General features: G+C 31.7%; 1 protein-coding gene across 1 annotated transcript in view; it reads right to left on the bottom strand.

Moving 5' to 3' along the window:
* Positions 1-25,978, bottom strand: part of LOC143076386 (integrator complex subunit 2-like) — a 34,800-nt gene extending 8,822 nt beyond the window's left edge. Inside the window, exons 1-15 of the mRNA XM_076252124.1 lie at positions 25,605-25,978; positions 23,732-23,870; positions 21,502-21,604; positions 20,236-20,349; positions 17,123-17,253; positions 16,507-16,695; positions 15,887-16,050; positions 15,209-15,334; positions 14,188-14,259; positions 11,487-11,595; positions 6,840-6,908; positions 6,015-6,149; positions 5,251-5,578; positions 4,288-4,414; positions 2,663-2,796 (exon numbers count right to left, since the gene is read on the bottom strand). Of these exons, the coding sequence (XP_076108239.1) occupies positions 2,663-2,796; positions 4,288-4,414; positions 5,251-5,578; positions 6,015-6,149; positions 6,840-6,908; positions 11,487-11,595; positions 14,188-14,259; positions 15,209-15,334; positions 15,887-16,050; positions 16,507-16,695; positions 17,123-17,253; positions 20,236-20,349; positions 21,502-21,604; positions 23,732-23,870; positions 25,605-25,891 (2,227 nt within the window). The 5' untranslated portion in view covers positions 25,892-25,978. The remainder of the gene's footprint in view (positions 1-2,662; positions 2,797-4,287; positions 4,415-5,250; positions 5,579-6,014; positions 6,150-6,839; positions 6,909-11,486; positions 11,596-14,187; positions 14,260-15,208; positions 15,335-15,886; positions 16,051-16,506; positions 16,696-17,122; positions 17,254-20,235; positions 20,350-21,501; positions 21,605-23,731; positions 23,871-25,604) is intronic.
* Positions 25,979-26,001: the final 23 nt, after the last annotated feature.

The following is a 26,001-nucleotide window of genomic DNA, read 5'->3' as shown; positions in this document are numbered from 1 at the left end:
GGGTGATACATGTAGTTGTTTTAGTGAGGGGTGATATTTCCTGTGATATTGACTGTATTTTTATTACCTTGTTGAAACTGTTCCAGGGTGATAGTTGTCTCAGTGAGGGGTGATATTGACTGTATTGTTATTACCTTGTTGAAACTGTTCCAGGGTGATAGTTGTCTGAGAAAGGGTTGATATTTCCTGTGATATTGGCTGTATTGTTATTACCTTTTTAGAAAATGTACCAGGGGGATAGCTGTCTTAGTGAAGGGTGATATTTCCTGTGATATCCGCTGTAGTGTTTTTACCTTGTTAAAACTATTCCAGGGTGATAGTTGTCTTAGTTAAGGGGGATATTTCCTGGGATATTGACTGTATTGTTATTACCTTGTTGAAACTGTACCAGGGTTATAATTGTCTTAGTGAGGGGTGATATTTCATGTGAATTATTACCTTCTTGAAACTGTTCCAGGGTGATAGCTGTTTTAGTGAGGGGTGATATTTCCTGTGATATTTCATGTGAATTATTACCTTGTTGAAACTGTTCCAGGGTGATAGCTGTTTTAGTGAGGAGTGATATTTCCTGAGATATTGACTGTATTGTTACCTTGTTGAAACTGTTCCAGGGTGATAGCTGTCTTAGTGAGGGGTGATATTTCCTGTGATATTGACTGTATTGTTATTACCTTGTTGAAACTGTTCCAGGGTGATAGTTGTCTTAGTGAGGGGTGATATTTCCTGTGATATTGACTGTATTGTTACCTTGTTGAAACTGTTCCAGGGTGATAGTTGTCTTAGTGAGGGGTGATATTTCCTGTGATATTGACTGTATTGTTACCTTGTTGAAACTGTTCCAGGGTGATAGTTGTCTTAGTGAGGGGTGATATTTCCTGTGATATTGACTGTATTGTTACCTTGTTGAAACTGTTCCAGGGTGATAGTTGTCTTAGTGAGGGGTGATATTTCTTGTTATATTGACTGTATTGTTACCTTGTTGAAACTGTTCCAGGGTGATATTTGTCTTAGTGACGGGTGATATTTCTTGTTATATTGACTGTATTGTTACCTTGTTGAAACTGTTCCAGGGTGATAGTTGTCTTAGTGAGGGGTGATATTTCTTGTTATATTGACTGTATTGTTACCTTGTTGAAACTGTTCCAGGGTGATAGTTGTCTTAGTGACGGGTGATATTTCTTGTTATATTGACTGTATTGTTACCTTGTTGAAACTGTTCCAGGGTGATAGTTGTCTTAGTGAGGGGTGATATTTCTTGTGATATTGACTGTATTGTTATTACCTTGTTGAAACTGTTCCAGGGTGATAGTTGTCTTAGTGAGGGGTGATATTTCTTGTGATATTGACTGTATTGTTACCTTGTTGAAACTGTTCCAGGGTGATAGTTGTCTTAGTGAGGGGTGATATTTCCTGTGATATTGACTGTATTGTTACCTTGTTGAAACTGTTCCAGGGTGGTAGTTGTCTTAGTGAGGGGTGATATTTCCTGTGATATTGACTGTATTGTTACCTTGTTGAAACTGTTCCAGGGTGATAGTTGTCTTAGTGAGGGGTGATATTTCCTGTGATATTGACTGTATTGTTATTACCTTGTTGAAACTGTTCCAGGGTGATAGTTGTTTTAGTGAGGGGTGATATTTCTTGTTATATTGACTGTATTGTTACCTTGTTGAAACTGTTCCAGGGTGATAGTTGTCTTAGTGAGGGGTGATATTTCTTCTAATATTGACTGTATTGTTACCTTGTTGAAACTGTTCCAGGGTGATAGTTGTCTTAGTGAGGGGTGATATTTCCTGTGATATTGACTGTATTGTTACCTTGTTGAAACTGTTCCAGGGTGATAGTTGTCTTAGTGAGGGGTGATATTTCCTGTGATATTGACTGTATTGTTACCTTGTTGAAACTGTTCCAGGGTGATAGTTGTCTTAGTGAGGGGTGATATTTCTTGTGATATTGACTGTATTGTTACCTTGTTGAAACTGTTCCAGGGTGATAGTTGTCTTAGTGAGGGGTGATATTTCCTGTGATATTGACTGTATTGTTACCTTGTTGAAACTGTTCCAGGGTGATAGTTGTCTTAGTGAGGGGTGGTATTTCTTGTTATATTGACTGTATTGTTACCTTGTTGAAACTGTTCCAGGGTGATAGTTGTCTTAGTGAGGGGTGATATTTCCTGTGATATTGACTGTATTGTTACCTTGTTGAAACTGTTCCAGGGTGATAGTTGTCTTAGTGAGGGGTGGTATTTCTTGTTATATTGACTGTATTGTTACCTTGTTGAAACTGTTCCAGGGTGATAGTTGTCTTAGTGAGGGTTGATATTTCTTGTTATATTGACTGTATTGTTACCTTGTTGAAACTGTTCCAGGGTGATAGTTGTCTTAGTGAGGGGTGATATTTCTTGTTATATTGACTGTATTGTTACCTTGTTGAAACTGTTCCAGGGTGATAGTTGTCTTAGTGAGGGGTGATATTTCTTGTGATATTGACTGTATTGTTATTACCTTGTTGAAACTGTTCCAGGGTGATAGTTGTCTTAGTGAGGGGTGATATTTCCTGTGATATTGACTGTATTGTTATTACCTTGTTGAAACTGTTCCAGGGTGATAGTTGTCTTAGTGAGGGGTGATATTTCTTGTGATATTGACTGTATTGTTATTACCTTGTTGAAACTGTTCCAGGGTGATAGTTGTCTTAGTGAGGGGTGATATTTCTTGTGATATTGACTGTATTGTCAGACTTTCCTCTAACCAATCTTCTATTGTACAGAGATGTGGATAATGTGTTACCAGTAATCTACAAAATAATTAATAGACCTATAGAGAACATTTCCAAGTGAAAAAGTTTGCATACCCAGTTGGGCCTAGAACAAAAGTCCAATAATACAGCTGGACACAACTTGAAACTTAGATAAAGTCTCTTCAGTTATTGTCAGGAAACCAAATGGGAGTGCTTAACAAAAGGACAACCCATATTCATCTTACATTATTTAATTGAACTCAAATTCATCATTAAGCATCACATTTTCCCCAGTCATTAAAATACAGATACTGAGTTCAAGCTTTACATTCATGGAAAACTCTCTATTCTTCTTTCTGTTTTAAAGACCTTTAGGAAACGTTTGATTTTGTAGAAATAATACACACTGACAAAAATTTTCTGTCTGAAATTTCATTTGCTGATTAAATAATTACCAAAACAGAAAGTAAAACAGATTGCTGCCAAATTCTGGTAAGGAAAGCTTGGATACACCATTTGTATTTTTCAAAAGCACACACTATAATATTGTGAATGTCAAAACAATGTAATTATTATGGGAAATCAACAAATGTTCAAGAGTTTATCTTGGCACGATCCATGAAATTACCCATAGTCTTTAGATTGGGAAATGGTGCATATAAATTTAACATGACTTAAAACTACTGTAAATTTAGAAATAATTGGCAGCATTTATTATTGTCATTGATGGATCAACACAAATGCTACTCTTATTATTTCAAATTCAGTAAAAGCTACAATCAAATAATGCTATCAAAATTTTATATGTGTATATTTATTTTTGTAACATCAAATTATCTCAATCAAAGTACTGAATATAAAAAAGAAGATGTGGTATGATTGCCAATGAGGCAACTATCCACAAAAGACCAAAATAACACAGACATTAACAACTATAGGTCACCGTATGTAGGTGAAGTACTGAACATTGGATGACTGCAAGTTATAGTGAATGGTCACAAGCACTTGTACTCGTCTCAGAAAAAAAAATCACATCTCTATACCTGAAAGTTAGGTTATGATACATACATGTAGATAAAAAAAAATCTTAGACAAGTTTGTGTGAGGATGATGAGTAAATGACAGGGAATTCAGCCTCACTGTAATAACTATTCTATTGTCAATTTTCTAATAGATTGGATTTGAGTACGCATTCATATTTTCCAGCGTTAGTTGCAAAACATTGTCGATATATTCTTCAGCCTGCATTAAAACAAATTTTTGGTATTCTTGATTTGTTATTGATATATATATATATATTTCTCACAAATCATCTTTTTCATATCATTTATCTGTTTTAAAAGATTTTTTTCATGAATATCTGTTGATGATAAGGAATATTATTTTGCACTCAGGTATCAGTCAAAAACACAAAGTCATGTGGTAGAAATGTCTGTGGCAACAAAACAGTGGAATGCACTCATGGTCATCTGCTGTAAAAATAAAAATGAAAACATTGAGAAAATAAAAATCATATTTCCATTATATGCTGATGTCCAATACACTTACTTCAACAATGAGGGAAATAGTCCTGGATACTGATGTTGATTTTTCTGAGCTTGCTGTAGTAAGAAATTAATAGGAATCTTAGAGAGGACACCATCTGGGTAGGTCTTTACTTTTCTGTCTCCTGAAACTGATAAATGATGTAGTGACATTTATAGAAGATAAAAGTCTACTCAGATATTAATAAAAAAAAGTTAAAAATTAAAAAAAAAAGAAGATGTGGTATGATTGCTAATGAGACAACTCTCCACAAGAGACCAAATGAAAGTATTCATAAATCTGTTTTAAAAATAACAACTGATTATAGTAAGTTGTTGAATGTAGTGTTTGGCATACCTCCATTAGTAATTCAAAGTATAAGCAACAAGAAATATGTCTCTGACAGATCCTCAAAGCACCTAGACAATAAAACTCATCACTGTAAGGCTGATTACCAAATACGAGTTAAGACATAAGAAAATTGTGACCTAAATATATGTTTACCGAATAAACAGATATATATATATATTTTATGTTATCACATCTAATATATCATATGAATGTTTTTAACTTCTCTTTAGCCTTTGTACTTGCATGGTTTTATGAGAAAATAAACTATCTATCTGACAACAGAAAACAGTTGTACAGAATGATTGTGATAAATGCTTCACTCCAACAGGGGTATATATAGACAAGTACCGGCAATTCGAAGACTACATGAACTGAGACATGGTTACAGACTAAAAAAGTAAAAAATCTGTATTCTTCTCAAATTATAAACCATGTTTCTGAGTGTAGTAAAGTATTCCTCACTGTAAGAAACATTTTCATTAACTTATTTTCAAGCCATAGACCTTAAAAAGGTGCGGAACCATTCAAGCAATTACATTTTTTCCAGTTAATCTTTGTACAGATAATAAAAATCATGAGTTATTTGAAAAGATTTTTAAAGTTCTTTCCCTTACTTGACCATTAATTTATAATTACCTATTATTTTCATATGGTTAAGAACTGTATCCTCGTACAACAGTAGATAGTACAACACAATTAACTGTGGTGTCAAATTATATACAGAGTTAGCTCCCTTCTGACTGGATAAAGAGTTATCTTCCTGATTAAATGAGTTATCTCCCCTACTTTGACCAAACACTGATGATTTATACACATCTAAGACTTCCTGGTTACTCAGTGGTTCATTCAGATGGTCAGTCTTTGTACTTTTGATGATGATTGAGTTCACATATACCTCAATAAGGGAGGGTAATAAATTGTGGAGAGGACATCCACTACTACAAATCTGTCTGTAGATCCAGTCCTGTAAAAGTTTAATAATATCGCTGTGAATTATTTATATCTCCTTCTTTCCTCTGGTTTGAAATTCCTTCAGCAAGGTTATCATATTTGCCTAAAATCACTGTAATTTGGGATATTATTGGGATTGTTGATCATAGAATTGACAAAAATGTGTTTTACTAATAATGTGATTTCAAGAAAATCTACATACATATAAATGTATCAGATACAAAAATGTGAGTTCTTATTATTTGGATAGTCACCTAGTCCAATTATTCACTTTAATATAGACCTGGCAATAATTTCTTAATTTACGGTAGTTGATGTACAGTTTATTTCTGTGACCGTCTTTCATGTAGGGATATCCATTTTTTTCAATATACAAGCAATTGAAAAGATTTTTCGAGGAAATTTAAACAAAAATCTTCATTTATGTCATGACAGATATAATAACTTACTTTTATCGGAACTTTGTACTTTGAAAAGGATCTTGTTTTCAGAAGCTGATACACACTGTTGATTGGTAGATAACCGGTCATGTGACCATTCAAATTAGGTGTGACTGGTACCTTGACTGCATGTGTAGTTACAACCTACAAATAAAAGCAGATCTTAACTTGCTAACATTCACTGATGAGTGACATGAAGAGATCATGATGCCCTGTTCAGGTGATCTAAATTTTCACAGTAGGAAAAAAGTCCTTAGAAGTTCTTTATTAAGTATATTACTGTTAACAAAAGTTAGAGATTTTTCCTTACATTCTAGATATTTCTACACTAGGAATAGATAACCTAGGCTGTTTTCTTTCCTCAGCGCTCTTCTTCATCATTTTTTTATTTGATTCTATTTACTGATGAATATTTTGTAGACAAAACATGAGTCTGGCAAACAAAATTTGAATCCTGGTATATATATGAATTTAAAGCAACAAGCAAGACACAAATAGTTTGAGCTATTATGAACATATTTTGTTGAGAAACAATTCATATGTCTTTAAGTGTAATTTGTATTAAAATAGTTCATATCTCAATACAACAGCCTTAATATAACTATCTTATTCCTGTACCAAGTCAGGAATATGACAGTTGTTATCCATTCGTTTGATGTGTTTGGGCTTTAGATTTTGTCATTTGACTACAAATTTCCCATTGTGAATTTTCCTCAAAGTTACGTATTTTTGTTGTGTCACTTTTCTTAAGATATACCAAATTCAAATACACGTCCTAGTTATGTAAACCTATTACCTTAATACCCCTCTAGCCTACAGCCTTGTTTGACATACCTGTTCTTTGAATATTTCCTGAGTAAATATCTGTCTTAGCCTGGATAAAGCATTCCCTTTCACTGGAGCCTGAAACCATTTCAATATGATTGAAAATATATCAATTAAGGTTTTAGGAAAAAAATCATAATTTAGTGTAAGTATAAATTATAATTAATAAACTCATTATCGTTGTTAATCTATGTTATTATCTTCATAACCTGATACATTATTTATTGTTAATATAAAAAGAAGATGTGGTTAGATTGCTAATGAGACAACTCTCTTATTCAAATTTTAAGAAGAAAACAACTACATGTTTTTTTGTATGTCAAGATATTATACACTTTATTGCAACTGTGGATTCTTTTTTTTTCCATGGGTACTAATTTTTGTGGTTTGAGGAAAACTTGCATATTCATGGCTATTTAATTTCATGGTTTTGGCAAATTCTGCATACATTCCTTTAGAAAATTTGTAATTCTTTGAACACTTGAATTCATAGTTCTCATGTACCAACAAAATCAACGAATATTAGTATCAAACAATTATTAATGAATTCATAGTATGTAATCCAATCAGCAATGAGCTGATGCTGTAAAAAGGTTTGGAATCCCCAGTTTACTAATTATAGGCCCATTGAGGGAAAGGCTATTAAGATGAAAGTACATCAATGAGTGAATATAGCAGTGTATAAAATATAAAGTATATAATATCAAAAATAAAAATAACATTTAAATTTTCAACAAGAAAAGTTGAAATCAATATACTAGTTATCTCCCTTTTAACATAAATTTATGCTAATTTTGTTTCAGAAGGACTTGATGAAGTATATGTCAGATAATTAACTACATTTTCAATCAATTCTAAATGAAAACAGCGGTGAAAACATGCTGCGAGTAAAAGATATAAACCTTGCATGATTCATGTTAAAGGAAGGACAATTTGAGCATGTCAATGATCCCGTTAAATCATATCTTGATTCTTTTAAATTGCCTAACCAATATTTTTTTTTAATTAAAGAACAGAAATCCTTAGTTAAAAAATGTGTAGTACATTGTAGTTACAAATAAACATGGGGTCAAAACATAATGAAAAATGTTTGGGAGTTATCTCCCTTGTAATGATGCATTTAAAAGAAAAATATTCCTGTACACTACTATATTATGTTCTTAGTTCATCAATGGTTATAAAAACATGAAGCATTTCTTTTCTCATTCAATTTTAAAATTAAGCATCTTTTTATATATAAGAAAAACAAAAAACTTGAAGTTATTTAAATCTTTAAAAGCCCTTTCAACATTGTATTAATACTATTTTATAAGTTCCCAATTTTTCATCTTCTTAAAAAGTGCGCTGAATATCAGACACTTGTACACTATGTGATGAAATAAATTTTTTAAGGCAAGTTTGATTATACAAAACTGGCCTCCAAAACTACCAAAAGACCATATAACCCTCAAAATGCAAATACTTCTAACATTAAATTTCTGCACAAGTTGTATTCTTTTTATTGATTATTTATTGTATGTGTCAAAACAATAAAGCTAAAAAACTTACATTATCAAATAAAAAATGTTTTTAATATCTATGCGTCAAAAATGAATCTTTTCTCATGGAAAAATCAAATTTCAAAATAACAAGCATTCTGTGAGTATATTGCATAAAGCATTGTATTGGAACAAAATTACAACTTGATCTATAACTTGTCATCGTGTAAACTATATAACAAATATAAAGTCATCTCCATTTGAACATAATTCTAGACTCATTTTTTTCAGAAGGACCTGGCCTTGAAGTCATAAACTTTCGAGTCAGTTTTAAGTACTCATACTCCATAATCAACCAATCAAAATGCTGGATTTCATGTTTCGAGCATGAATTTTGTGCTCCGAGCACTGAGCAAAGTTTTATGACTTCAACCCCTGATGAAGGATATGCCAGAACAACATATACATAAACAACATTCATTCTAATTCTAATATGACATACTTCTTTCACTGGGTGAACAAACCCATGCTCTAATTCCAATAAAATTTGTTTGCACATGCTTATAGCTGTCTACTGCAGAATAATGAGTTATATCAAATTTTCATGCACTTATTATATTTCCTTAACTTTAAAACACTTTCAAACTCTTAAATGGTGCACATGATGTTACTAATTCATTTATTATGACTGTAATGTGTTGAATTTCGAAATTGACATATTTGACCTAGATACGACAACCGTTCATGCTGGCTGTTCAAACTCCTCCCTCTGAAAAATCACAGTGCCAGCCGTTTGCTTCTTTACAAACAATAAAGTGAGGTTCATGGAAGAGCCTACACAAACGCTTTAGCACTTATACTTGGAAATACAAATTACCTTAATTGTCCTAATCAGAATCGAAATAATTGATGCAAGCTATACTTTATTGTAGTTTTAACATGGGTAGGCATTATATTCATGTTATTTTAGCCCTCACTATCCCTTGCTTTGCATCAATTATTTCTTAAATAAAAACACAGAGATTATATGGAAAACGTGCTACGGGTAAGATATAAACCTTCAAAATTCATGTTAACGGAAAGACAATATGAGTTAAGTCAATGATCCTATTACATCATATCTTGATTCTATGAAAAAAAAATATTGCCTAAACAAATTAAAAAAACTTAGAGAAACTTCAAAGAACTTGTTATTCAAAAAATGTATAGCAGTTACAAATTAAGAAAGGTTTAATAATATAAAGTTAAAATTTAAAAATTCTAAGTTATCTCCCTTGAAATAGAGCATTAAAATAAAAAAAATACTGAACACTGATATATTATTTTAAGCTCATCAATGTTTATAAAAATATAAAGCATTTCTTTTCTCATTAAATTTTGAAATTAAGCATCTATTTATATCTAACAAAACAAAAAAGCTTGAAGTTATTCAAATCTTAAGCCCTTTCTATATTGTATTAATACTAGTAAATATCTCCAAAATTTTCATGTGCAGAATAAGTGAGCTGATTATCAGACACTTGAAACACTTAACTCTCGAATAAAACACTTATTTTTTAGGGCAAGTTTGATTATACAAAACTGGCCAAAAAGCAATTATATATCAGACTAATCGTTTTCCTGTTTGAACGGTTTTACTGTAGTATTTTTTGGGGACCTTTATAGTTTGATGTTTGGTGTGAGCCAAAGCTTTGTGTTGAAGTTCATACCGTGACCTATAATGGTTTACTTTAATAAATTGTGACATGGATGGAGAGTTGTCTCATTGGCACTCATACCACATCTTCCTACACCTATAAACCCCTTTAAACTGTCTAACATCTAGTTTCACCATAAGTTGTAGTCTTTTTCTTTTTTTTCACAAAACATAATATAATACAGTGAGATATAAATACATTGTGTACAATAATTAGAATTATATCATAGCCATTTGTAACCAATCTTCCAGTAAAAAACATTTAGTGCCAATAACTATGGATTCATTTATTTTTCGTGGGTACCAATTTTTGTGGATAACGAAAAACTTGCATGTTCGTGGATATTTAATTTCGTGGTTTTGCCAAAGTCTTCATAAAATCCTATAGGAAATTTGTTATTTGTTTAACATTTAATTTCGTGGTTCACCTGTACCAACAAAAGCAACGAAAATTGGTATCAAATGAATAATAATGAATCTACGATTAATTATGTGATATATTTGGATAAACTATTAAAGTCATCAGTTGCTTTAAAATTTCCCTAAACCTCTTGATCAAAGGTCTTTCAAAAAACGTATTAAAAGTCAGGAATTCATATTCCACTGGTTGTAGGTTGCTGTTTCCAATATTATACAATAATAGCCTCAGTATGAGGTCGATACGAGGATATATCTAGACCTGATAGAAATAAATAGACTGAGGCTATAATTGATATATTTTTAATTTCTAACCATATTTGTATCAAAATCGACAGATCATTATATTCTCTTTTTATAATCTTATAATTTTGTTGAAATTTTAAACATATCATATTGTCACTTTGACAATAACAACATATTAGTTGTTATTTCATTATTTTTCTATGAGTTTTTTTGTGTAAATCTTACGTATTTAAAGATTTCTTTCTTCCAATAATCAAACAAAAATATACATGTTTAAAAACTTTTAATAATATCAAGAAATTCATTTATAGTAGGTTTTAAGATATTCTAAAAATAACTGTCCAATATCACTTTTTTTTTTATATCTGCTGTAATTCGAAAATATAATCTACCATGTGACTATATAATTATAAGAAGAGGTGGTACGAGTGCCAATGAGACAACTCTCCATCCAAGTAACAATTTATTAAAGTAAACCATTACTGGTCAAGGTACTGTCTTCAACACAGAGCCTTGGCTTACACCGAACAGCAAGCATGAACAAATCAAATTTGTTAAAATATATGAGTTAATAATATTAGTCTTTGTTTAATCCTGGTGTATTACGGTATAGATCAGACATCTGCTTTATCATGTTTATTTTTGGGACTAGATTCAAATTTTGTATTGTATGTCATACATGTACCATATAAGTTAATGTATGGATTTTACTAAAGACATTTTCACCAAATACAAAATGTTTATACCAAGATATAGAGAACACTTCCACCAAACAACAAATTTGATACCAATATACACTTTAACAGTATTTGTTTTTACCTTCATGCCCAATGTGGAACTGACTAATTCTCCAATGGCAGTTGTATTGTTGCTATGGAAATGAATAGCGATCAAAAATAACATTTCTCCATAACTATCACCAACAGTTCTGAAAATATGGAAATAAAAATAGTAAACTTGATGCTGGAATTGTCTCTAAAAATGTGAGTTCCTCACCAAAACACATTAAAAACCCTTGTTTTACAAAGGGATACCCCATAAATCAATGTGATCAAAATAAATTAACTTAGTAACAATCAGTAGGATATGGGGAGGACATTTAATTAATATTAAGTGGTAGGGATGAGTCAATAAAAAAGTTCTCAATTTCAAGCTTCATTGTATATGATTCTTTCACCAATAAAACCTGATCGCCATGAAATAGCACAACAGTGCTGAAAGTAGCAATAAACATTAAATACCAATCATGATAGCAGGGGTGGATCCAGCCTTTTTAAAAAGGGGGTTCCTAACCCAGTCCAAAGGGAGGGTTCCAACTACATGTCCTCATTCAAATGCATTGATCGTCAAAAAAATTTGGGTGTTCCAACCGCCAGAAATAGCCAACACCCCCCTGGATCCGTCACTGGATAGAGTCAAGAAAACTAATATTAGATGAATTATAAGACTCTAAATTAATTAGATGTTGATTTATATCCAGATTCTATAATTGTTTGATATAATCATTTGTTTCCATTTTCTAATTTTTGTGGAATTAGGATTATGCATTTCAGTAAATATTTGATTACTGTGGTTTTGAAAATTTCTGCATACAAGTGTGTACATTTCATTTTAATTTTCTTAAACACTTAAATTTATTAGGCCCTGAATATTATTAAATCTACTATGTACTAAATCATTGTATGCAATTAGTAAACTTTAAATTATACTGAAATCATTTAATAAAAGATTTTCAACTAATATAAACAACAATATGAAATTTGGTATACTAGTAATTCTAACGTCCTTCAAATGCTTTGAGTACACACCCGTTGTAAAATATGAATATACTGTTTAAGCTGTTCAGATCGTACTCCCACATCATTTTCTTTTTTATGAATGATCTATCCAACGTCATAGAACGATGACATCCGAATTTAAGCATTTTTACGAGAAAAACACGCTTGTGAAACCGAAAATCATCACAACATGGAAACGTAAAGAAACGATGCTAAAATGTGTTATAAGCCATTTTTTTAATACATATTAGACAAATAAGTAAAATTATCATTTTAATTTATCCAAACCTATCTAAATACTTTATTGTTAATAATCTAAGCATGTCACTTATTCAGTTTGCTCTGTTCTTTTACGTCAATGTAATAGTGCGTTTATTGATGGGAATGGCAAATATTTGCCTTCAACTAGAGCACTTTGATCCAAACCATTGCTATATATGTCTTATTAGAATCGAAATAATTCATGGGGGCTAATTGAATATATCATGATTTTTTCACAGGTTGTCCCTTTATGCCTATATTTTTCCCCTTGCTATCGCTCAGGGCAAAATAATCGTCATGAAGGGCCAACCTGAGGTAAAATCACGATAAAGAGCTCAGGTAAACTATTTTTCATAAAGGGCCAACCTGTGGTAAAGTCTCAATACATTCAATTAGCCCTAATGAATTATTTCTTAAATATTCCATAAAGTGACCTTGACTCATGCTTTTGAATAAAAGCTTCATCAAGATCAAACGAGTCAGACGCCACAACCAGAGTGTTTAGGAGTGTCCTAAACGGAAGGGGCTAGGCAGTACCATCACACGTCAATCTTTTACCAAGTCTGATAGGAAATGAACTAATTTACAATGCAAAATGAACTGAATACATGTATGTAGTTGTCACGTTCTCAGTCTGTTAAGGAAATAGAAAGTGATTAACAGTACAACAACGATCAATGATTTTTTTAAAATTCTCTGAACGAGGATAAGGAAATAAAAAATTATCGATTATGTAATTTTTGTCAATACCTAAAGAAACAAAGGAAACATGATAAATGGAAGGAAGTCAGCTTCCAGTTTACAATAGCAGAGGAGGGTTCAACAGGAAATTGATTGTGAATGGAGATTGTTAATGCTGATTTCAAAGTCATTATTATATATTGAAAGACAAGGATTGTAGTTCAAAGTGTCTGCATTGTTTATTTTCATGGTTTTATATATGTAAACTGTATATTATGTATTATGTTTTAAGCCATTGGCCCATATGGGCATAAAGTGCTTTTCAATAAAGTTATAATTTATTAGTTTTATATGATTTTTCATTTTAGTTCAATTATATATTTTGGAGTTTTGTATGACATTCATTATCCCTGAACTAGTACACATTTTTGTTTAAGGGCCAGCTGAAGCACGACTTTGGGTGCGTAATTTTCTCGCTGTGTTGACGACCCATTGGTGGCCTTTAGTTGTCTTCTGCTCTTTGGTTGGGTTGTTGTCTCTGACACAACCCCCATTTCCATTCTCAGTTGTACATCTTATGTTTTGATTTTTAGAGAAATAAAAATTGATTTATGAACACCAATATACAATAAAATTTAAGCTTTTTGGGAAAATTAATTGACCAGGTTGTGTTACTCATAACCTCCAGTACTCAAGGCGAGCATGTTTATACTAATCTAATGAGGCAGTGTGTATTAATATAAATATGAAGTGACATTTTGTCTATGTTTACACAATGTTTGACTTATAGGTGAACTCACTGTTCGAATTCCTCCTGTCTGTCCATCAGCCATCTTATCCATTCTATAACATGCTTCTCTTGTTCACCATTCCTATTAAAGTAGACGTAACATGATATTATTCCAGAAAATCAATCTTGCATAATAAAGTTCTTTTTTTTTTTTTTGCTTTTTAACATTTCTGGTAATGTATTTCTAGCAACAAAGAGAAAAATGGGGGATAGTGATGGGGGCCATGAACCGCCATCACCAATTTTAAATTGTGGATCATGAATTTTCAGGGTTTATAACATTTAGAAGATTGAGCAGATGCAGATCAAGGATTTTGAAAAAGGGGGACAGCTGGTTCTTAAACTAGACAAAATTTGAGTGGAACCAGTAAAAATTCTGGATCAATAATAAATGAAGCTCCACAAAGGGGACTTAGTCACAAAATAAACATGAAGACAATATCTTTATACAACTAGTATTTATGCTTTACAGCTGATTTCATTGAGCATGTTGCGTGTGAAGCAAAAGGTAATATCTTTGGTTAGCTTGATTGTTAGCTGAACTGTGAAGTCATTGTTAGGTCAGGTGGACTACCTTTCTTTAAGAGTAGACTAGCCCAACAAAACATGCAATCTATCTGTCTGTTGGACTAGGCTACTTCAGTAGTTTACCTGACCTAACAATGACTTCACAGTTCAGCTAACAAGTAAGCTAACCAAAGATATTACCTTTGGCTTCAAACTCAATGAAATCTGCTGTAAGTGAAAGACGAATAAACAGAAAATTAAAACCTGCATTATCAATATTACAAGCATTCATCCTTTACTAAAAGGAAAACAGAAGTTTAAAAATGTACATCATGAAGTTATCTTTCATTATTTTAAAAGTAAGAAATTCAAGATTTTAAAATGCAGAAATCTTTAGGTTAAAAAAAATCTATTTTGAACTGGTGTAAGCTGCCTAAACTACACCGTAAATTTGGCTCCATGTAGGTAGTCAAGCAGAACCGGAAGTGATTTTATTGAACTTGGATTTTCAACTTGGAACTTACGTAAGAAGATAAGGACACAACATAATCATAGACAATCCAAGGGAGACAAATCTTGATCCAGCTTTATTCTGCAGTGGATGTGATGTTACAAGTCGCAACAATAATCTCATTTCTTCATCAGAAAATCTGGAATAAATAGAGAATAAAATATAGCTAGTTGAACAACATTTCATCAGAAAATTTAGATTAAAGAGAGAATAAAATATAGCTAGTTGGAATTACATTATATCAAATCTGGTATAAAATAAGAATAAAATACATACAGCTAATTGGAATATTTCATCTGAAAAGCAAACCAAATTAATATTGATAAAAGTTTTAGCAGATTTTGTCAAGCATGTTTATGCTGTACGGGCTTTGCTCATTGTTGACGGCCTTAGGTGACCTACAGCTGTTAATTTCTGTATCATTTTGTCTCTTATGAAGAGTTGTTTTATTGGCAATCAAACCACATCTTATTTATATTATTTGTCCCATGGTGGCCGATTCAGGGGTTCTACAGGGTGTCACTTCCCTTTGAACAAATTGTATCCATTCTTAGCTAAATCAAAGTTTTCAATGTGCATCTTTTAGTATTCTAAGTAAGAAGAATAATTTGTTTTACTATCAAGATCCTTGTATGAATTGGTTTTAACCTTTAACTTTTTTGTTTTTTTTTACCATGATTACTTTACATACTTAAGTCCACCCATGCCTTTCAGTACACAGTATAGTCTGATAAAGGAGCTGGCTTGTAGTATATCACTGATAGGCTCTCGTCCTGCTGGTAGTATGGAGACCAAATGTTCTAACAGGTGATGCCTTAGTGCCTGCAGAGTGGAAGCTTGGGGATCTTGTCTCTTCTGAGGAAAAAAAACAAATTAATAATCAGTAGTTTCTTCTTTCTTCCATTTACTTTTGTGACTAACTTCATTTGAGAATTAGTGAACCAGAAATTTAAATATTCATCAATTTACAATTTCATATAAGTTTGTATGTACAATTAATAAATACCATAACATCAACTATTACAAACTACAATTTTTTTATTCAATGCATTACAATCTGTAAGCACTCAAATACTCCAGGATTTATATTAGGGCTTTATTTCCACAATTCTTAGTTAAAAAGCGCTGTGTTTACCTCTTTAAATAAAAAAATTATTATTATACATAAGCCTGGTTAGCATACATGTCTAAAGGTTTAAACATCCTGATTCCCTGTTTCAAACACTTAAAATGTTAAACAGAAAAGCCATGAGCTTAATCTATAAAAAAAATTGTAACAACATTGAAATACATCTTATACTTTATACTTACTTTTTGACCTAGTTTTACATATTGTGAAAACCAGCTTCGAACATTCAAATTGTTGCTTAGCAACAACCCACACACAAAAGCAATAACATCAGCTGTTTTATCTTTGATATCCATGGCAACACCGTGATAATCTTTACTTGTCAACAATGTTAAGGCCACAGCTAAACCAGGCATTGTGCAATGTTCAACCTGAATTAAAAAAATATCACTGAGCTTCAGTAAGAGGTTATCTCAAAATGTGAACTGAGATGTAGTAGGAGGTTATCTCAAAATGTAAAGAAAGCTTTAGTAAGAGGTTGTCTCAAAATGTATTCAGAGCTTTAGTAGGTTATCTCAAAATGTATTCAGAGCTTTAGTAGAAGGTTATCTCAAAATATGAACAGAGCTTAATTAAGGGGTTATCTCAAAATATATCTAGATAATCTCTATCCAACATATCCTTTATGTCAACAGTCAAAAAAAAGTTCTATTTTTTATGATTTTGCTTGACACAATTTTCATGCTTCATGGTCACCTGTTTAAATCATCAATATGTAAGCAATTTTTACAGTAGACCTTATACAAGATACAATCAAACACTCAATATATCCTTAGTATAGACAGACAGATAACCTACACAAAGAGCCCTTATGTTTAACATTTCTCCAGGATTCATGGTACACAGATTCAACAAGACTTCCATTCTCCTTCTTCCACTCATTGATTCTTCGTCTTGTGTTTCTCCATTGGCCACCAGACTGGTACATACTACAAGAAAGGAATGGTAGAAATTGTTAATTGCACAAATGTCAATTAATGTTAAAAGATGTTTTAATTTTATTTGTTAATCACATTTTTGTATTTCTAAGTGTTATAATATACACTTAATTCTAAACATCATTTAATATTGATTGTTGTTTGAAACCCAGTGCTGTTCATGTAGAGAATCTAAAAATATTTTCTTAGCTACAATGTAGATTTTTTTTTATCTAAAATTAGTTCTAAGCTTTCAAAATCAATCTTTAAACAAATGAATAATTACAACAGTAAATGCATAAGACTTCTCCAACTCAAATTAAATCAAATGACCTGCATTGGAAAGAATTCGACCTTATGCAAATGAATATCAATACATCTGTTAAGGATGTTTGTTCCTCTACTTTTTGAATTTTTGCCAGATTTTCGGAATCCTCTGGTTTTATCCATGTATTACCATTAAAAAAATTGGCCCACTAACCCCTACTTTTCTTTTCATATCTTTATTACATAATATGAGGCAGGAATTACCTGTGAATGGGGACAAAGTCTATGATTTTTTTTTTAAATCAACAATGTTAAAAAGAGAAACGGAAATACCGTAACGAACATTTCCGATCTTGATTTTGTCGTTAGGGATTTTATTTGTGACGTTATTTAAGTTATGACGTCATATTCAATGTAAACAAAGAAACGCTGTCATCAGGTAACGTTTTTTTAATAACAAACATTTTTTTAAATGAATTAGTATTAGGCCGTGTTCACACCAAATGCCATGTACAGTAAACATATTTACAATTAGTTTAATGTTATGTACACTGGTTTTACATTAAATTTGTTCACATCTATACACCTTGTTAAATTACCTGTACATAAGATATGTTCACACTTTTAAACTTTATGTCATTTAAATGTTCATTACATAGAACTGAATGCAAGTTTTTCGGACAACTTTTCTAGCAGTTAGGGAACGACCATTTGATTTAAAAAAATGGTTGGGAACGGATTTTTCCTTGAAAAATATTCTGACCCCCAATTTGATAAAAAGAAAATATTCTGGTCATACAGATGGAAAAAAAATATAATCCAGAGTTTCCCCATTTATTATAGTGTTAAATGAGGTCCTTCAAATTAATGTTGAAATTAAAAAATCCGTAACCATGCATTTCCAGCTAATTTTGGTCATTACAGATAATTGCTTTTAAATATAATTGAAAAAAAAAAATTTGATTGCTAGCATCGAAAAAAACCCTGAATAAAAACGTTTAAAAAGAGTATTTTTATGGATCCGAGATACAAGACAAACAAAACAATTTACCTCACACATTTTAAGTAATGCATTTATGAGTGGATCGTTGTTTGAGTAAAGACCAGTGGCAAATATTTCCGTGTACGTCCAGTGGATTCGGGAAGACCTTTTCAAATGAATTATATGTGTTCGGCAATGATGATACTTTGAGTCTTGATAAGGGGTAAAAAAAGCTACCTAAAGTTTTTTTTATAACAAATAAATATATCAAGTTTAGACAAATATTTCTGTAAAGAACTTTATTAATAATTGTTATAAATATCAATTTTATTCAAAAATCGTCTCTTCCTTAAATATATATGGTTCTACATGTCTAGTTTTGTGTACACTTAACCTACACAAGGCCTACATTGACTATCGACTGCATGTAGACAAAACATGATTTACACTGCTTGTAAACATTGAGTTTTATCAATGGGAACGTAATTGTGTTTTGTTTACGTGTGAGTTACATTAACACAACACTGAGTTTTGGTCAATGTAAACACGACCTTAGTTCCTTTCTTAGACTGATATATACATTTTATTCAAAGTCTCATGTAAACAAGACCAGAAACGGAAGTAGATTTCTGCGCCGATCCGGAAATTTAAAAACCCGACGAAAAAAAATTGAACGATTTTGAGTTCATTAGTACAATGAAAAATTTCGGGAAATTTTCCTGATTTTTTTTTTTTTTTTTTTTATTGAATTTTCTTCTGTTATTGGGGACTTCGTCCCCATAATATGAGGCAGGCATTACCTGTAAATGGGGACGAAGTCTTTATGAATTATTTTTTTGTAACTTAAATATTTGTTTAAAAAAAAAGAAACGGGAATACCGTAACGTTTCCGATTTTGGTTCTGTTGTTAGGGATTTAGTTGTGACGTTATTTAAATTATGACGTCATATGCAATGTAAACAAAGAAACGCTATCATCAGGTAACGTTTTTTCATATCAAGGAATTATTAAAAATGAAATTGGTATTGCGCGTTCCTTCCTATTTTATACTAGACTGATAAATATATATTTTACTCAAAGTTTCATACAAACGAGACCGGAAAAAGGAAGTACATTGTACATTTCTGCACAGGTCCGGGATTTCATAACACGACAAAAAAAATTTGAACGATTTTGAGTTCATTACTACAATGAAAAATTCGGGAAATTTTCCCGTATTTTGTTTTATTGAATTTTCTACTGTTATTGGGGACTCTGTCCCCATATTATTTAAAAAGCCATATTTGAAAATCTCATGAAATCCTTGTTATTTTTTTATAGTTTTTTAAACAAAAAAGGTGTCAATGTTAAGTAAAAGAAAAATCTAGAGAGAATTATTTCCCGCCAATTTTTCAACAGCTTATATCTGGAAAAGAAGCACACGGACCCTCCATTTTTTTTCTGCTTTTTAAGTTTCTTTATTTATATACTTTCAATTTATAACAGTCTTTTAAAAAGCTTTTTATTTTTAAACAGAGTAGTGAACATCCTTAACATATTTCAGGTTGAAAAAGTTTCTATGCAATGTCTGTAAAGGTTTAAAAATTGATTTGATATAAGAACCCTACAAAACAAATTTTTTTTTTTATCTTTTATTTCATATTTCAATTTTACAAAATCAATGAAAGTTTTATACAAATGATACAGGTACATGTTTACATGCAATTGCATAAGTTGGATTTCTGCCTGAGCAGCTTCAAATGTACCTTCTTTAAAGCTGTCTGGAGAGTTAGCCACCAGACGACACAACAACCAGCCTCCATTTGGTAAGTGTAACAATGTCTCAGCTACGTCTTTTATTTGAAGTAATGTAGGAAGCTCTACAAATATACAAAAATTAATTCTCTATTATCATTCTTATTTTGGTATTTGCAGTTCTTCAACAAGTATTGTACCTGCATTTGCTATACACAAGATATAAATTCACTTGGAGTTGGATATTTTTTTATTTTACTTTTTGCTACATTTGTGTTATATTACATCTCATTATTTCTAATATTTAACACTTCTGTACTTGTACTCTGAAAAACAATTTATTAATTTTACAGGAATGTATACTTCCTTACTGCTTACAACTATTCTATGTTTCATTTAATGTCATTTTGTCCCAGGTAAGGGTTGACTTATTGACATCTTCTTTATTACTAACTGTAAAGTCTGTGTTATACAGGGACCTATGTTTTAATATTGTATTTATATTGTGTGAGGGTGTGTCAAAGATCAAACTAATTTGTTCAGTAAAATTGAGAATGGAAATGGGGAATGTGCCAAAGACACAACAACCCGACCAGAGGGGAAACAACAGCAGAAGGTTACCAACAGGTCTTCAATGCAACGAGAAATTCTCGCACCCGGAGGCTTCCTTCAGCTGGCCCCTAAACAAATATATACTGATCAGATCTGTGTATGCTTACTTGTTTTTGTTTAAATGTCTTTTTGATCAATTAAAGTCATTTCAATTGAATATTTTATAGCGTCCTTTTATGTTGTAATGTTACAAAATTGTCTCAGACAAGGGTGAAGGTTGGCACCAGTTTAAACATTTAAACACATTGCATTTTTAAGTACTTGTTTTTAATCAGGAGTCTGTTGTTCAGTGGTTGTTGTGTGCCGTTGTGTTTCAAAGGTGTTTCTCATTTCTCTTTTTAATATAAATCATAGTTGGTTTTCCTGTTTAAATTGTTTTACACAGGTAATTTTGGGGCCCTTAAATCTAAAATTTGCTGTTCAGAGTGAGCTAAGGTTCTGTATTTAAGGATGTACTAAGACCTTAAATTGTACTTTTTAAACATTATGTCTTGGAAGGAGAGTTGTCTCATTTGCACTCATACCACATCTTCTTATCTCTATATATTACATAGATATAAAAAGAATTGGTATGAGTGCCAATAAGACAACTCTCCTTCCAAGTCACAATTTATAAAAGTAAGCCATAAGGTCAAAGTATGGTTTACAACGTTAATGTATATTACCTGCTTGTGCTATACACAATACATCAGATACTTCTTCAAGGTAAACAATACTCTCCAGTAATTCTGATGACTTGAAATAAAATTCTGCCTTGTTTTCTTTCATCTGAAACAATATAATATTGACATTGTAATAAAAGTATTATCTCAATTTTTTTCATTATAAACGCTGGTTGACCAAACACAATCAAAGAGCTGAAGAGCTCTGAGGGAAAAGACGGCCATTGTTTCAATTTTTAGGGGGGTATCTTTTGATACTCTACATACAAAGAATGAGCAAAAGAACAGCTAGAACATATAGAAAGGTTAACAACAATGAAACTAATTGTTGTTTATTGTTATTTCATTTCCTTAGTCAAGAATTCATCATAGAGACAATTTGGACCAATGAGATCTGCACCTTCTAAATCAAAACATTTGATTAAAGTTGGGAGTTAATTATCTAAAATTCAATTGAATTTAACAACTACTACAATATATTTTAGAATTTTAATTATGTACAACTGAACGGCAGGCTAAGACCATTCTCAATTTTTTGTGACAGTATTCTCAAGAAAGTGAGGACGAAAAATCTATTCAGTTTTAATTTTCCATTGATAAAGTTCCCAGTTACAACTCTCATCACAGGGATACATGTACTTATAAAATCAAATATGATTGCTATAAGCTGTGTGAAGTTTGTTTCCAGATCCCACATTGTGATATATCTGTAAAATTCATGAATAAATAGCTTTAAACTACAAAAAGCAATATTTAAAATTTTTTTTTTTTAAAAATGACCACTACAATAATTATGTTGGTACGCAAAATTATTTTTTAATTGATGACTACTTATCATATATATACTTAATGTGGCATTTTTAGTGTTCAGATACATTAATATTTAACTTTCATTTTAGTGGGTAATTACTCATCAATTGAGGTGCTCCTTAATTGGAGAAAGATTCTAAAAACATAACTTTACAGAAAGAATGAAAACTGCAGTTGCTCTCCCCAATCTCAATAGGTATAAACTACAAAAAGCAACATTTATTTTTTTTTATTTTTTTTTAACCATTTCAATAATTATGTTGGTACACAAATATGTTTTTATATAGAAGACTACTTATCATATACTAAATGTCACATTTTAAGTGTTCAGAAACATTTACTTTGAGTTTAGTGTATAATTACTCATCAATGGAGGTGCTCCTGAATTGGAGGAAGATTCTAAAAACAGAACTTTACAGAAACAATGAAAACTGTCGTTTCTCTCCCCAATCTCATGTATCCCCATTGACATTGTTTACCGCGAAAGTTGACCTACAAATTATCTGATTATAGCCTCAGATTAAAGCATTGCATGTTGGTGTGTGAATGATCTACACTGCAGCAAAAATCATTAGGTTTACACTTAACAAATACGGATTTTAAATTAGTATACAAATACTGTGAATGATTTTTATAATGAATAAAGGATATCCCTGTGTGACATTCCAACAATGACGTCACTAGGTTAGATATATTTAGAATATTTCGTAATTTCCGGACTGTAAAAGAAATGTATATAGTGTAAGGGAAAGCTCAAATACGATAATTTCACGAGAAACAGATTGGAAATGTGTAAAAAATGTATTTAAAGTCAATCTGTTCTCCTTGTCATCAATTTCAGTATGACATTTTGAGGGGGTTTCCAAACTATCAAAACAAAATGATTGATGTGAGGGAATGATACTCTGGCAAACCCCATTAGGGAATTGACGGCTTGAAGCCGTCTTTCCCCAAAAACATAGATCTACTCTCATCATCATTTTTGAAGCAGAAACTAAACAAAGCTGGTTTATATAGAAACTACATTGCATTTCTTTAAACATGTTAAAAATTGACAGTCTTCAACCCTCACTCAACAGTATATACATGTACTGGTATACTGCGTATTCATTATTATTCATTAAATACCATTTTTTGTGGATTTCGTGGGTACAGTTGAACTATGAAATAAATTTTGTAAGAATGATAAATTTTCTTTATGCTTGTATGCAGACTTTGACAAAACCATGAATTTTTAAAAACATCCACAAGTTTTCCTTAATGCATGAACATTGATACCTCCCTCTGATTCTCATACATAATGTTGTTGCTTAATTAAAATTTTAATGTCTTTAATGAAGTTGAATATTCACAATAGAATAACATTGAAAATTCAATGTTGATTGTTTAACATGCTCAATTTACAAATGATAAGATAATTAACCTGTGACGCTACAAAGAGAAGTTCACTTAATAGCAGACGAATTCTACGAGCATGGTCACTTCTTTCAAACTCCATAGCAAGCCCACACTGTAACTGAGATATCAGGACACTGTCAGTCTGTGAAGTACCAATCTTTGTCCTGCAAGGAATAAGGTAAAAAATTTAAGATTATTATCAAGGAAAAAAACAAATATGTCATCACTTCTGAAGGTATGGAGAGATAATCTGGAAAACAATTTGCTCATCAATACTTACATGTACAATAACTCTTTTATCATGTTTATTGTGGGGACAAAAACTCCAATTGCAGCAGGAAAATCAATAATAAAAAAACATCAATGTACCTATGAACTCAAAATCATGAACTTTTTATTTTCCCGCATTTGTGCAGAAATGTCTTTCTTTCTTCTGGTCTCATTGTCATGAGACTGAGTAAAATATACATGTATGTTAATCCATTTATTGTTATTGAGGAACATGAGGAAGGAGCAGAATAACAATTTTGTTTTTATTAATTCTTTGATGTGAAATAATGTTTCCTAACGATAGCCTTCTTTGTATACAATGAAAATGAAGTCATAACTTAAATGATGCACAACTAAAATCCCTAACAGGGTTCTCGCTAAGGATTTTTGAAGGCGAGTCCAGGGACTCGTCATTTTTGGCCATGGTGAGTACAACAGCAAGAAGAATATATTTTATTGCAATATAATGTATAAATATTTTATCCTGAGCTCCATGGCCTAACAGAGCAATGAAATGACATTAAATTCAGATTACTTTTTAAACTTTTGCTATAAAATGATGATATTTGTGTTTTACTTTGTTCAGTTTATACAAAATATTTCAATATTGATGCATCTGTGGACTCACTAGTTTTGAGAATGGTGAGTCCAGACAGATTTTGATGAGTCTAAGAACCGGTATCAGGTCCGTTCGCGCCCAATATACTTTCGCACCCTACACGTTCGCACCTCGCACGTTCGCACCCAAGGTCCGTTCGCACTCTACACGTTCGCGCCCAATTTTAATTCAAATTCCAGTTGAATAATTGGAAAATCATCATTGTTGTTTTTAATTGCTTTCGTGTAAATACTGAATGTATTTATAGCTTGGTATGAGTAAAAGATTGAAGATTATAAATGAAAAACACAAAAGATAATTGTTTTTAACAGCTTGGTCCCTTTGATCTGAAACAATGAAACAATAAAATATAGCAATACACTATTATAACCAAAACATGATAAAATTTATTCAAGACTCAAAAAAAAAAAAAACGTAGTCAGAATCTCACTTCATTTTGAAACAAGTCAATGAAACAAAGTTATACATGTTATAGTAATACACTAACCAAAACATGATAAAGAGTTATTCAACACAAAATAAAACGTTGACAGAATCCCACTTTATTTAGAAAGGAATATTTTTTTTTTAACAATACACTATCCAAAACATGATTAAGATTTATTCAACACAAAAAAATGCTGTATCACTTTATTTTGAGACAATGAAAACAATAATACTTATAAGCATACTACTTGATTACAAAGTTGAAATTGGGCGCGAACATGTAGGGTGCGAACGGACTTTGGGTGCGAACATGTAGGGTGCGAAAGTGAAAGGGGGCGAACATGAGTGGGTGCGAACGTGAATGGGCGCGAACGGACCCGGATTCCTAAGAACCCTGCCTAACAACAGGACCAACAAAGGAAACTGTAAGATATTTTCATTTCTTTTTTAACAGATTTTTAAATATGTTTGAATTAAAAAAAAATGATTAACTTTATCCTCTTTCACGGGTAATGCCTGCCTCATATTATTGCAACGTGATCGTAGCCAGTGCCTTACTCAGTAACTGTTTTTAGGGGTGTACCTGAGCTGTTGTTCTTTTTTAACGTCTTGTTCTAAAGCATGGAAATCAATAGATAGCAATGCCACAATGCCATTCACAACTTCTATCCCAGATAAGATTTTTAAGACTTCTTTTTTAGCTTTTGTCCAGTTGGAGCTCTCATCAAGTGGTTTACACAAAGCCATTCTAACAAGACATGGAAGAACTGGACGCAAATCAAATTCCTTCGAATCACTCAGTGAAGAGATGTCAACATCTCGTACTGCTCTGAAGATTTCGGGTTTAACACTACACTTTAGATTCTGCATTGTTATTGTTTAACCTAAAAAAAATGTAAAGGATTTACAAAACTTTTAAAGTCAAAATTTTTTCATGGGGGCAGCCATTTTGCCTTCTCAACGTCAGTCTGACGCTTTGT

This window comes from Mytilus galloprovincialis, chromosome 5 (genome assembly GCF_965363235.1).
Source record: "Mytilus galloprovincialis chromosome 5, xbMytGall1.hap1.1, whole genome shotgun sequence".
Lineage (NCBI taxonomy): Eukaryota > Metazoa > Mollusca > Bivalvia > Mytilida > Mytilidae > Mytilus > Mytilus galloprovincialis.
Note: the sequence above shows the minus strand (reverse complement) of the source record. Positions and strands in the feature narration are given on the sequence as shown.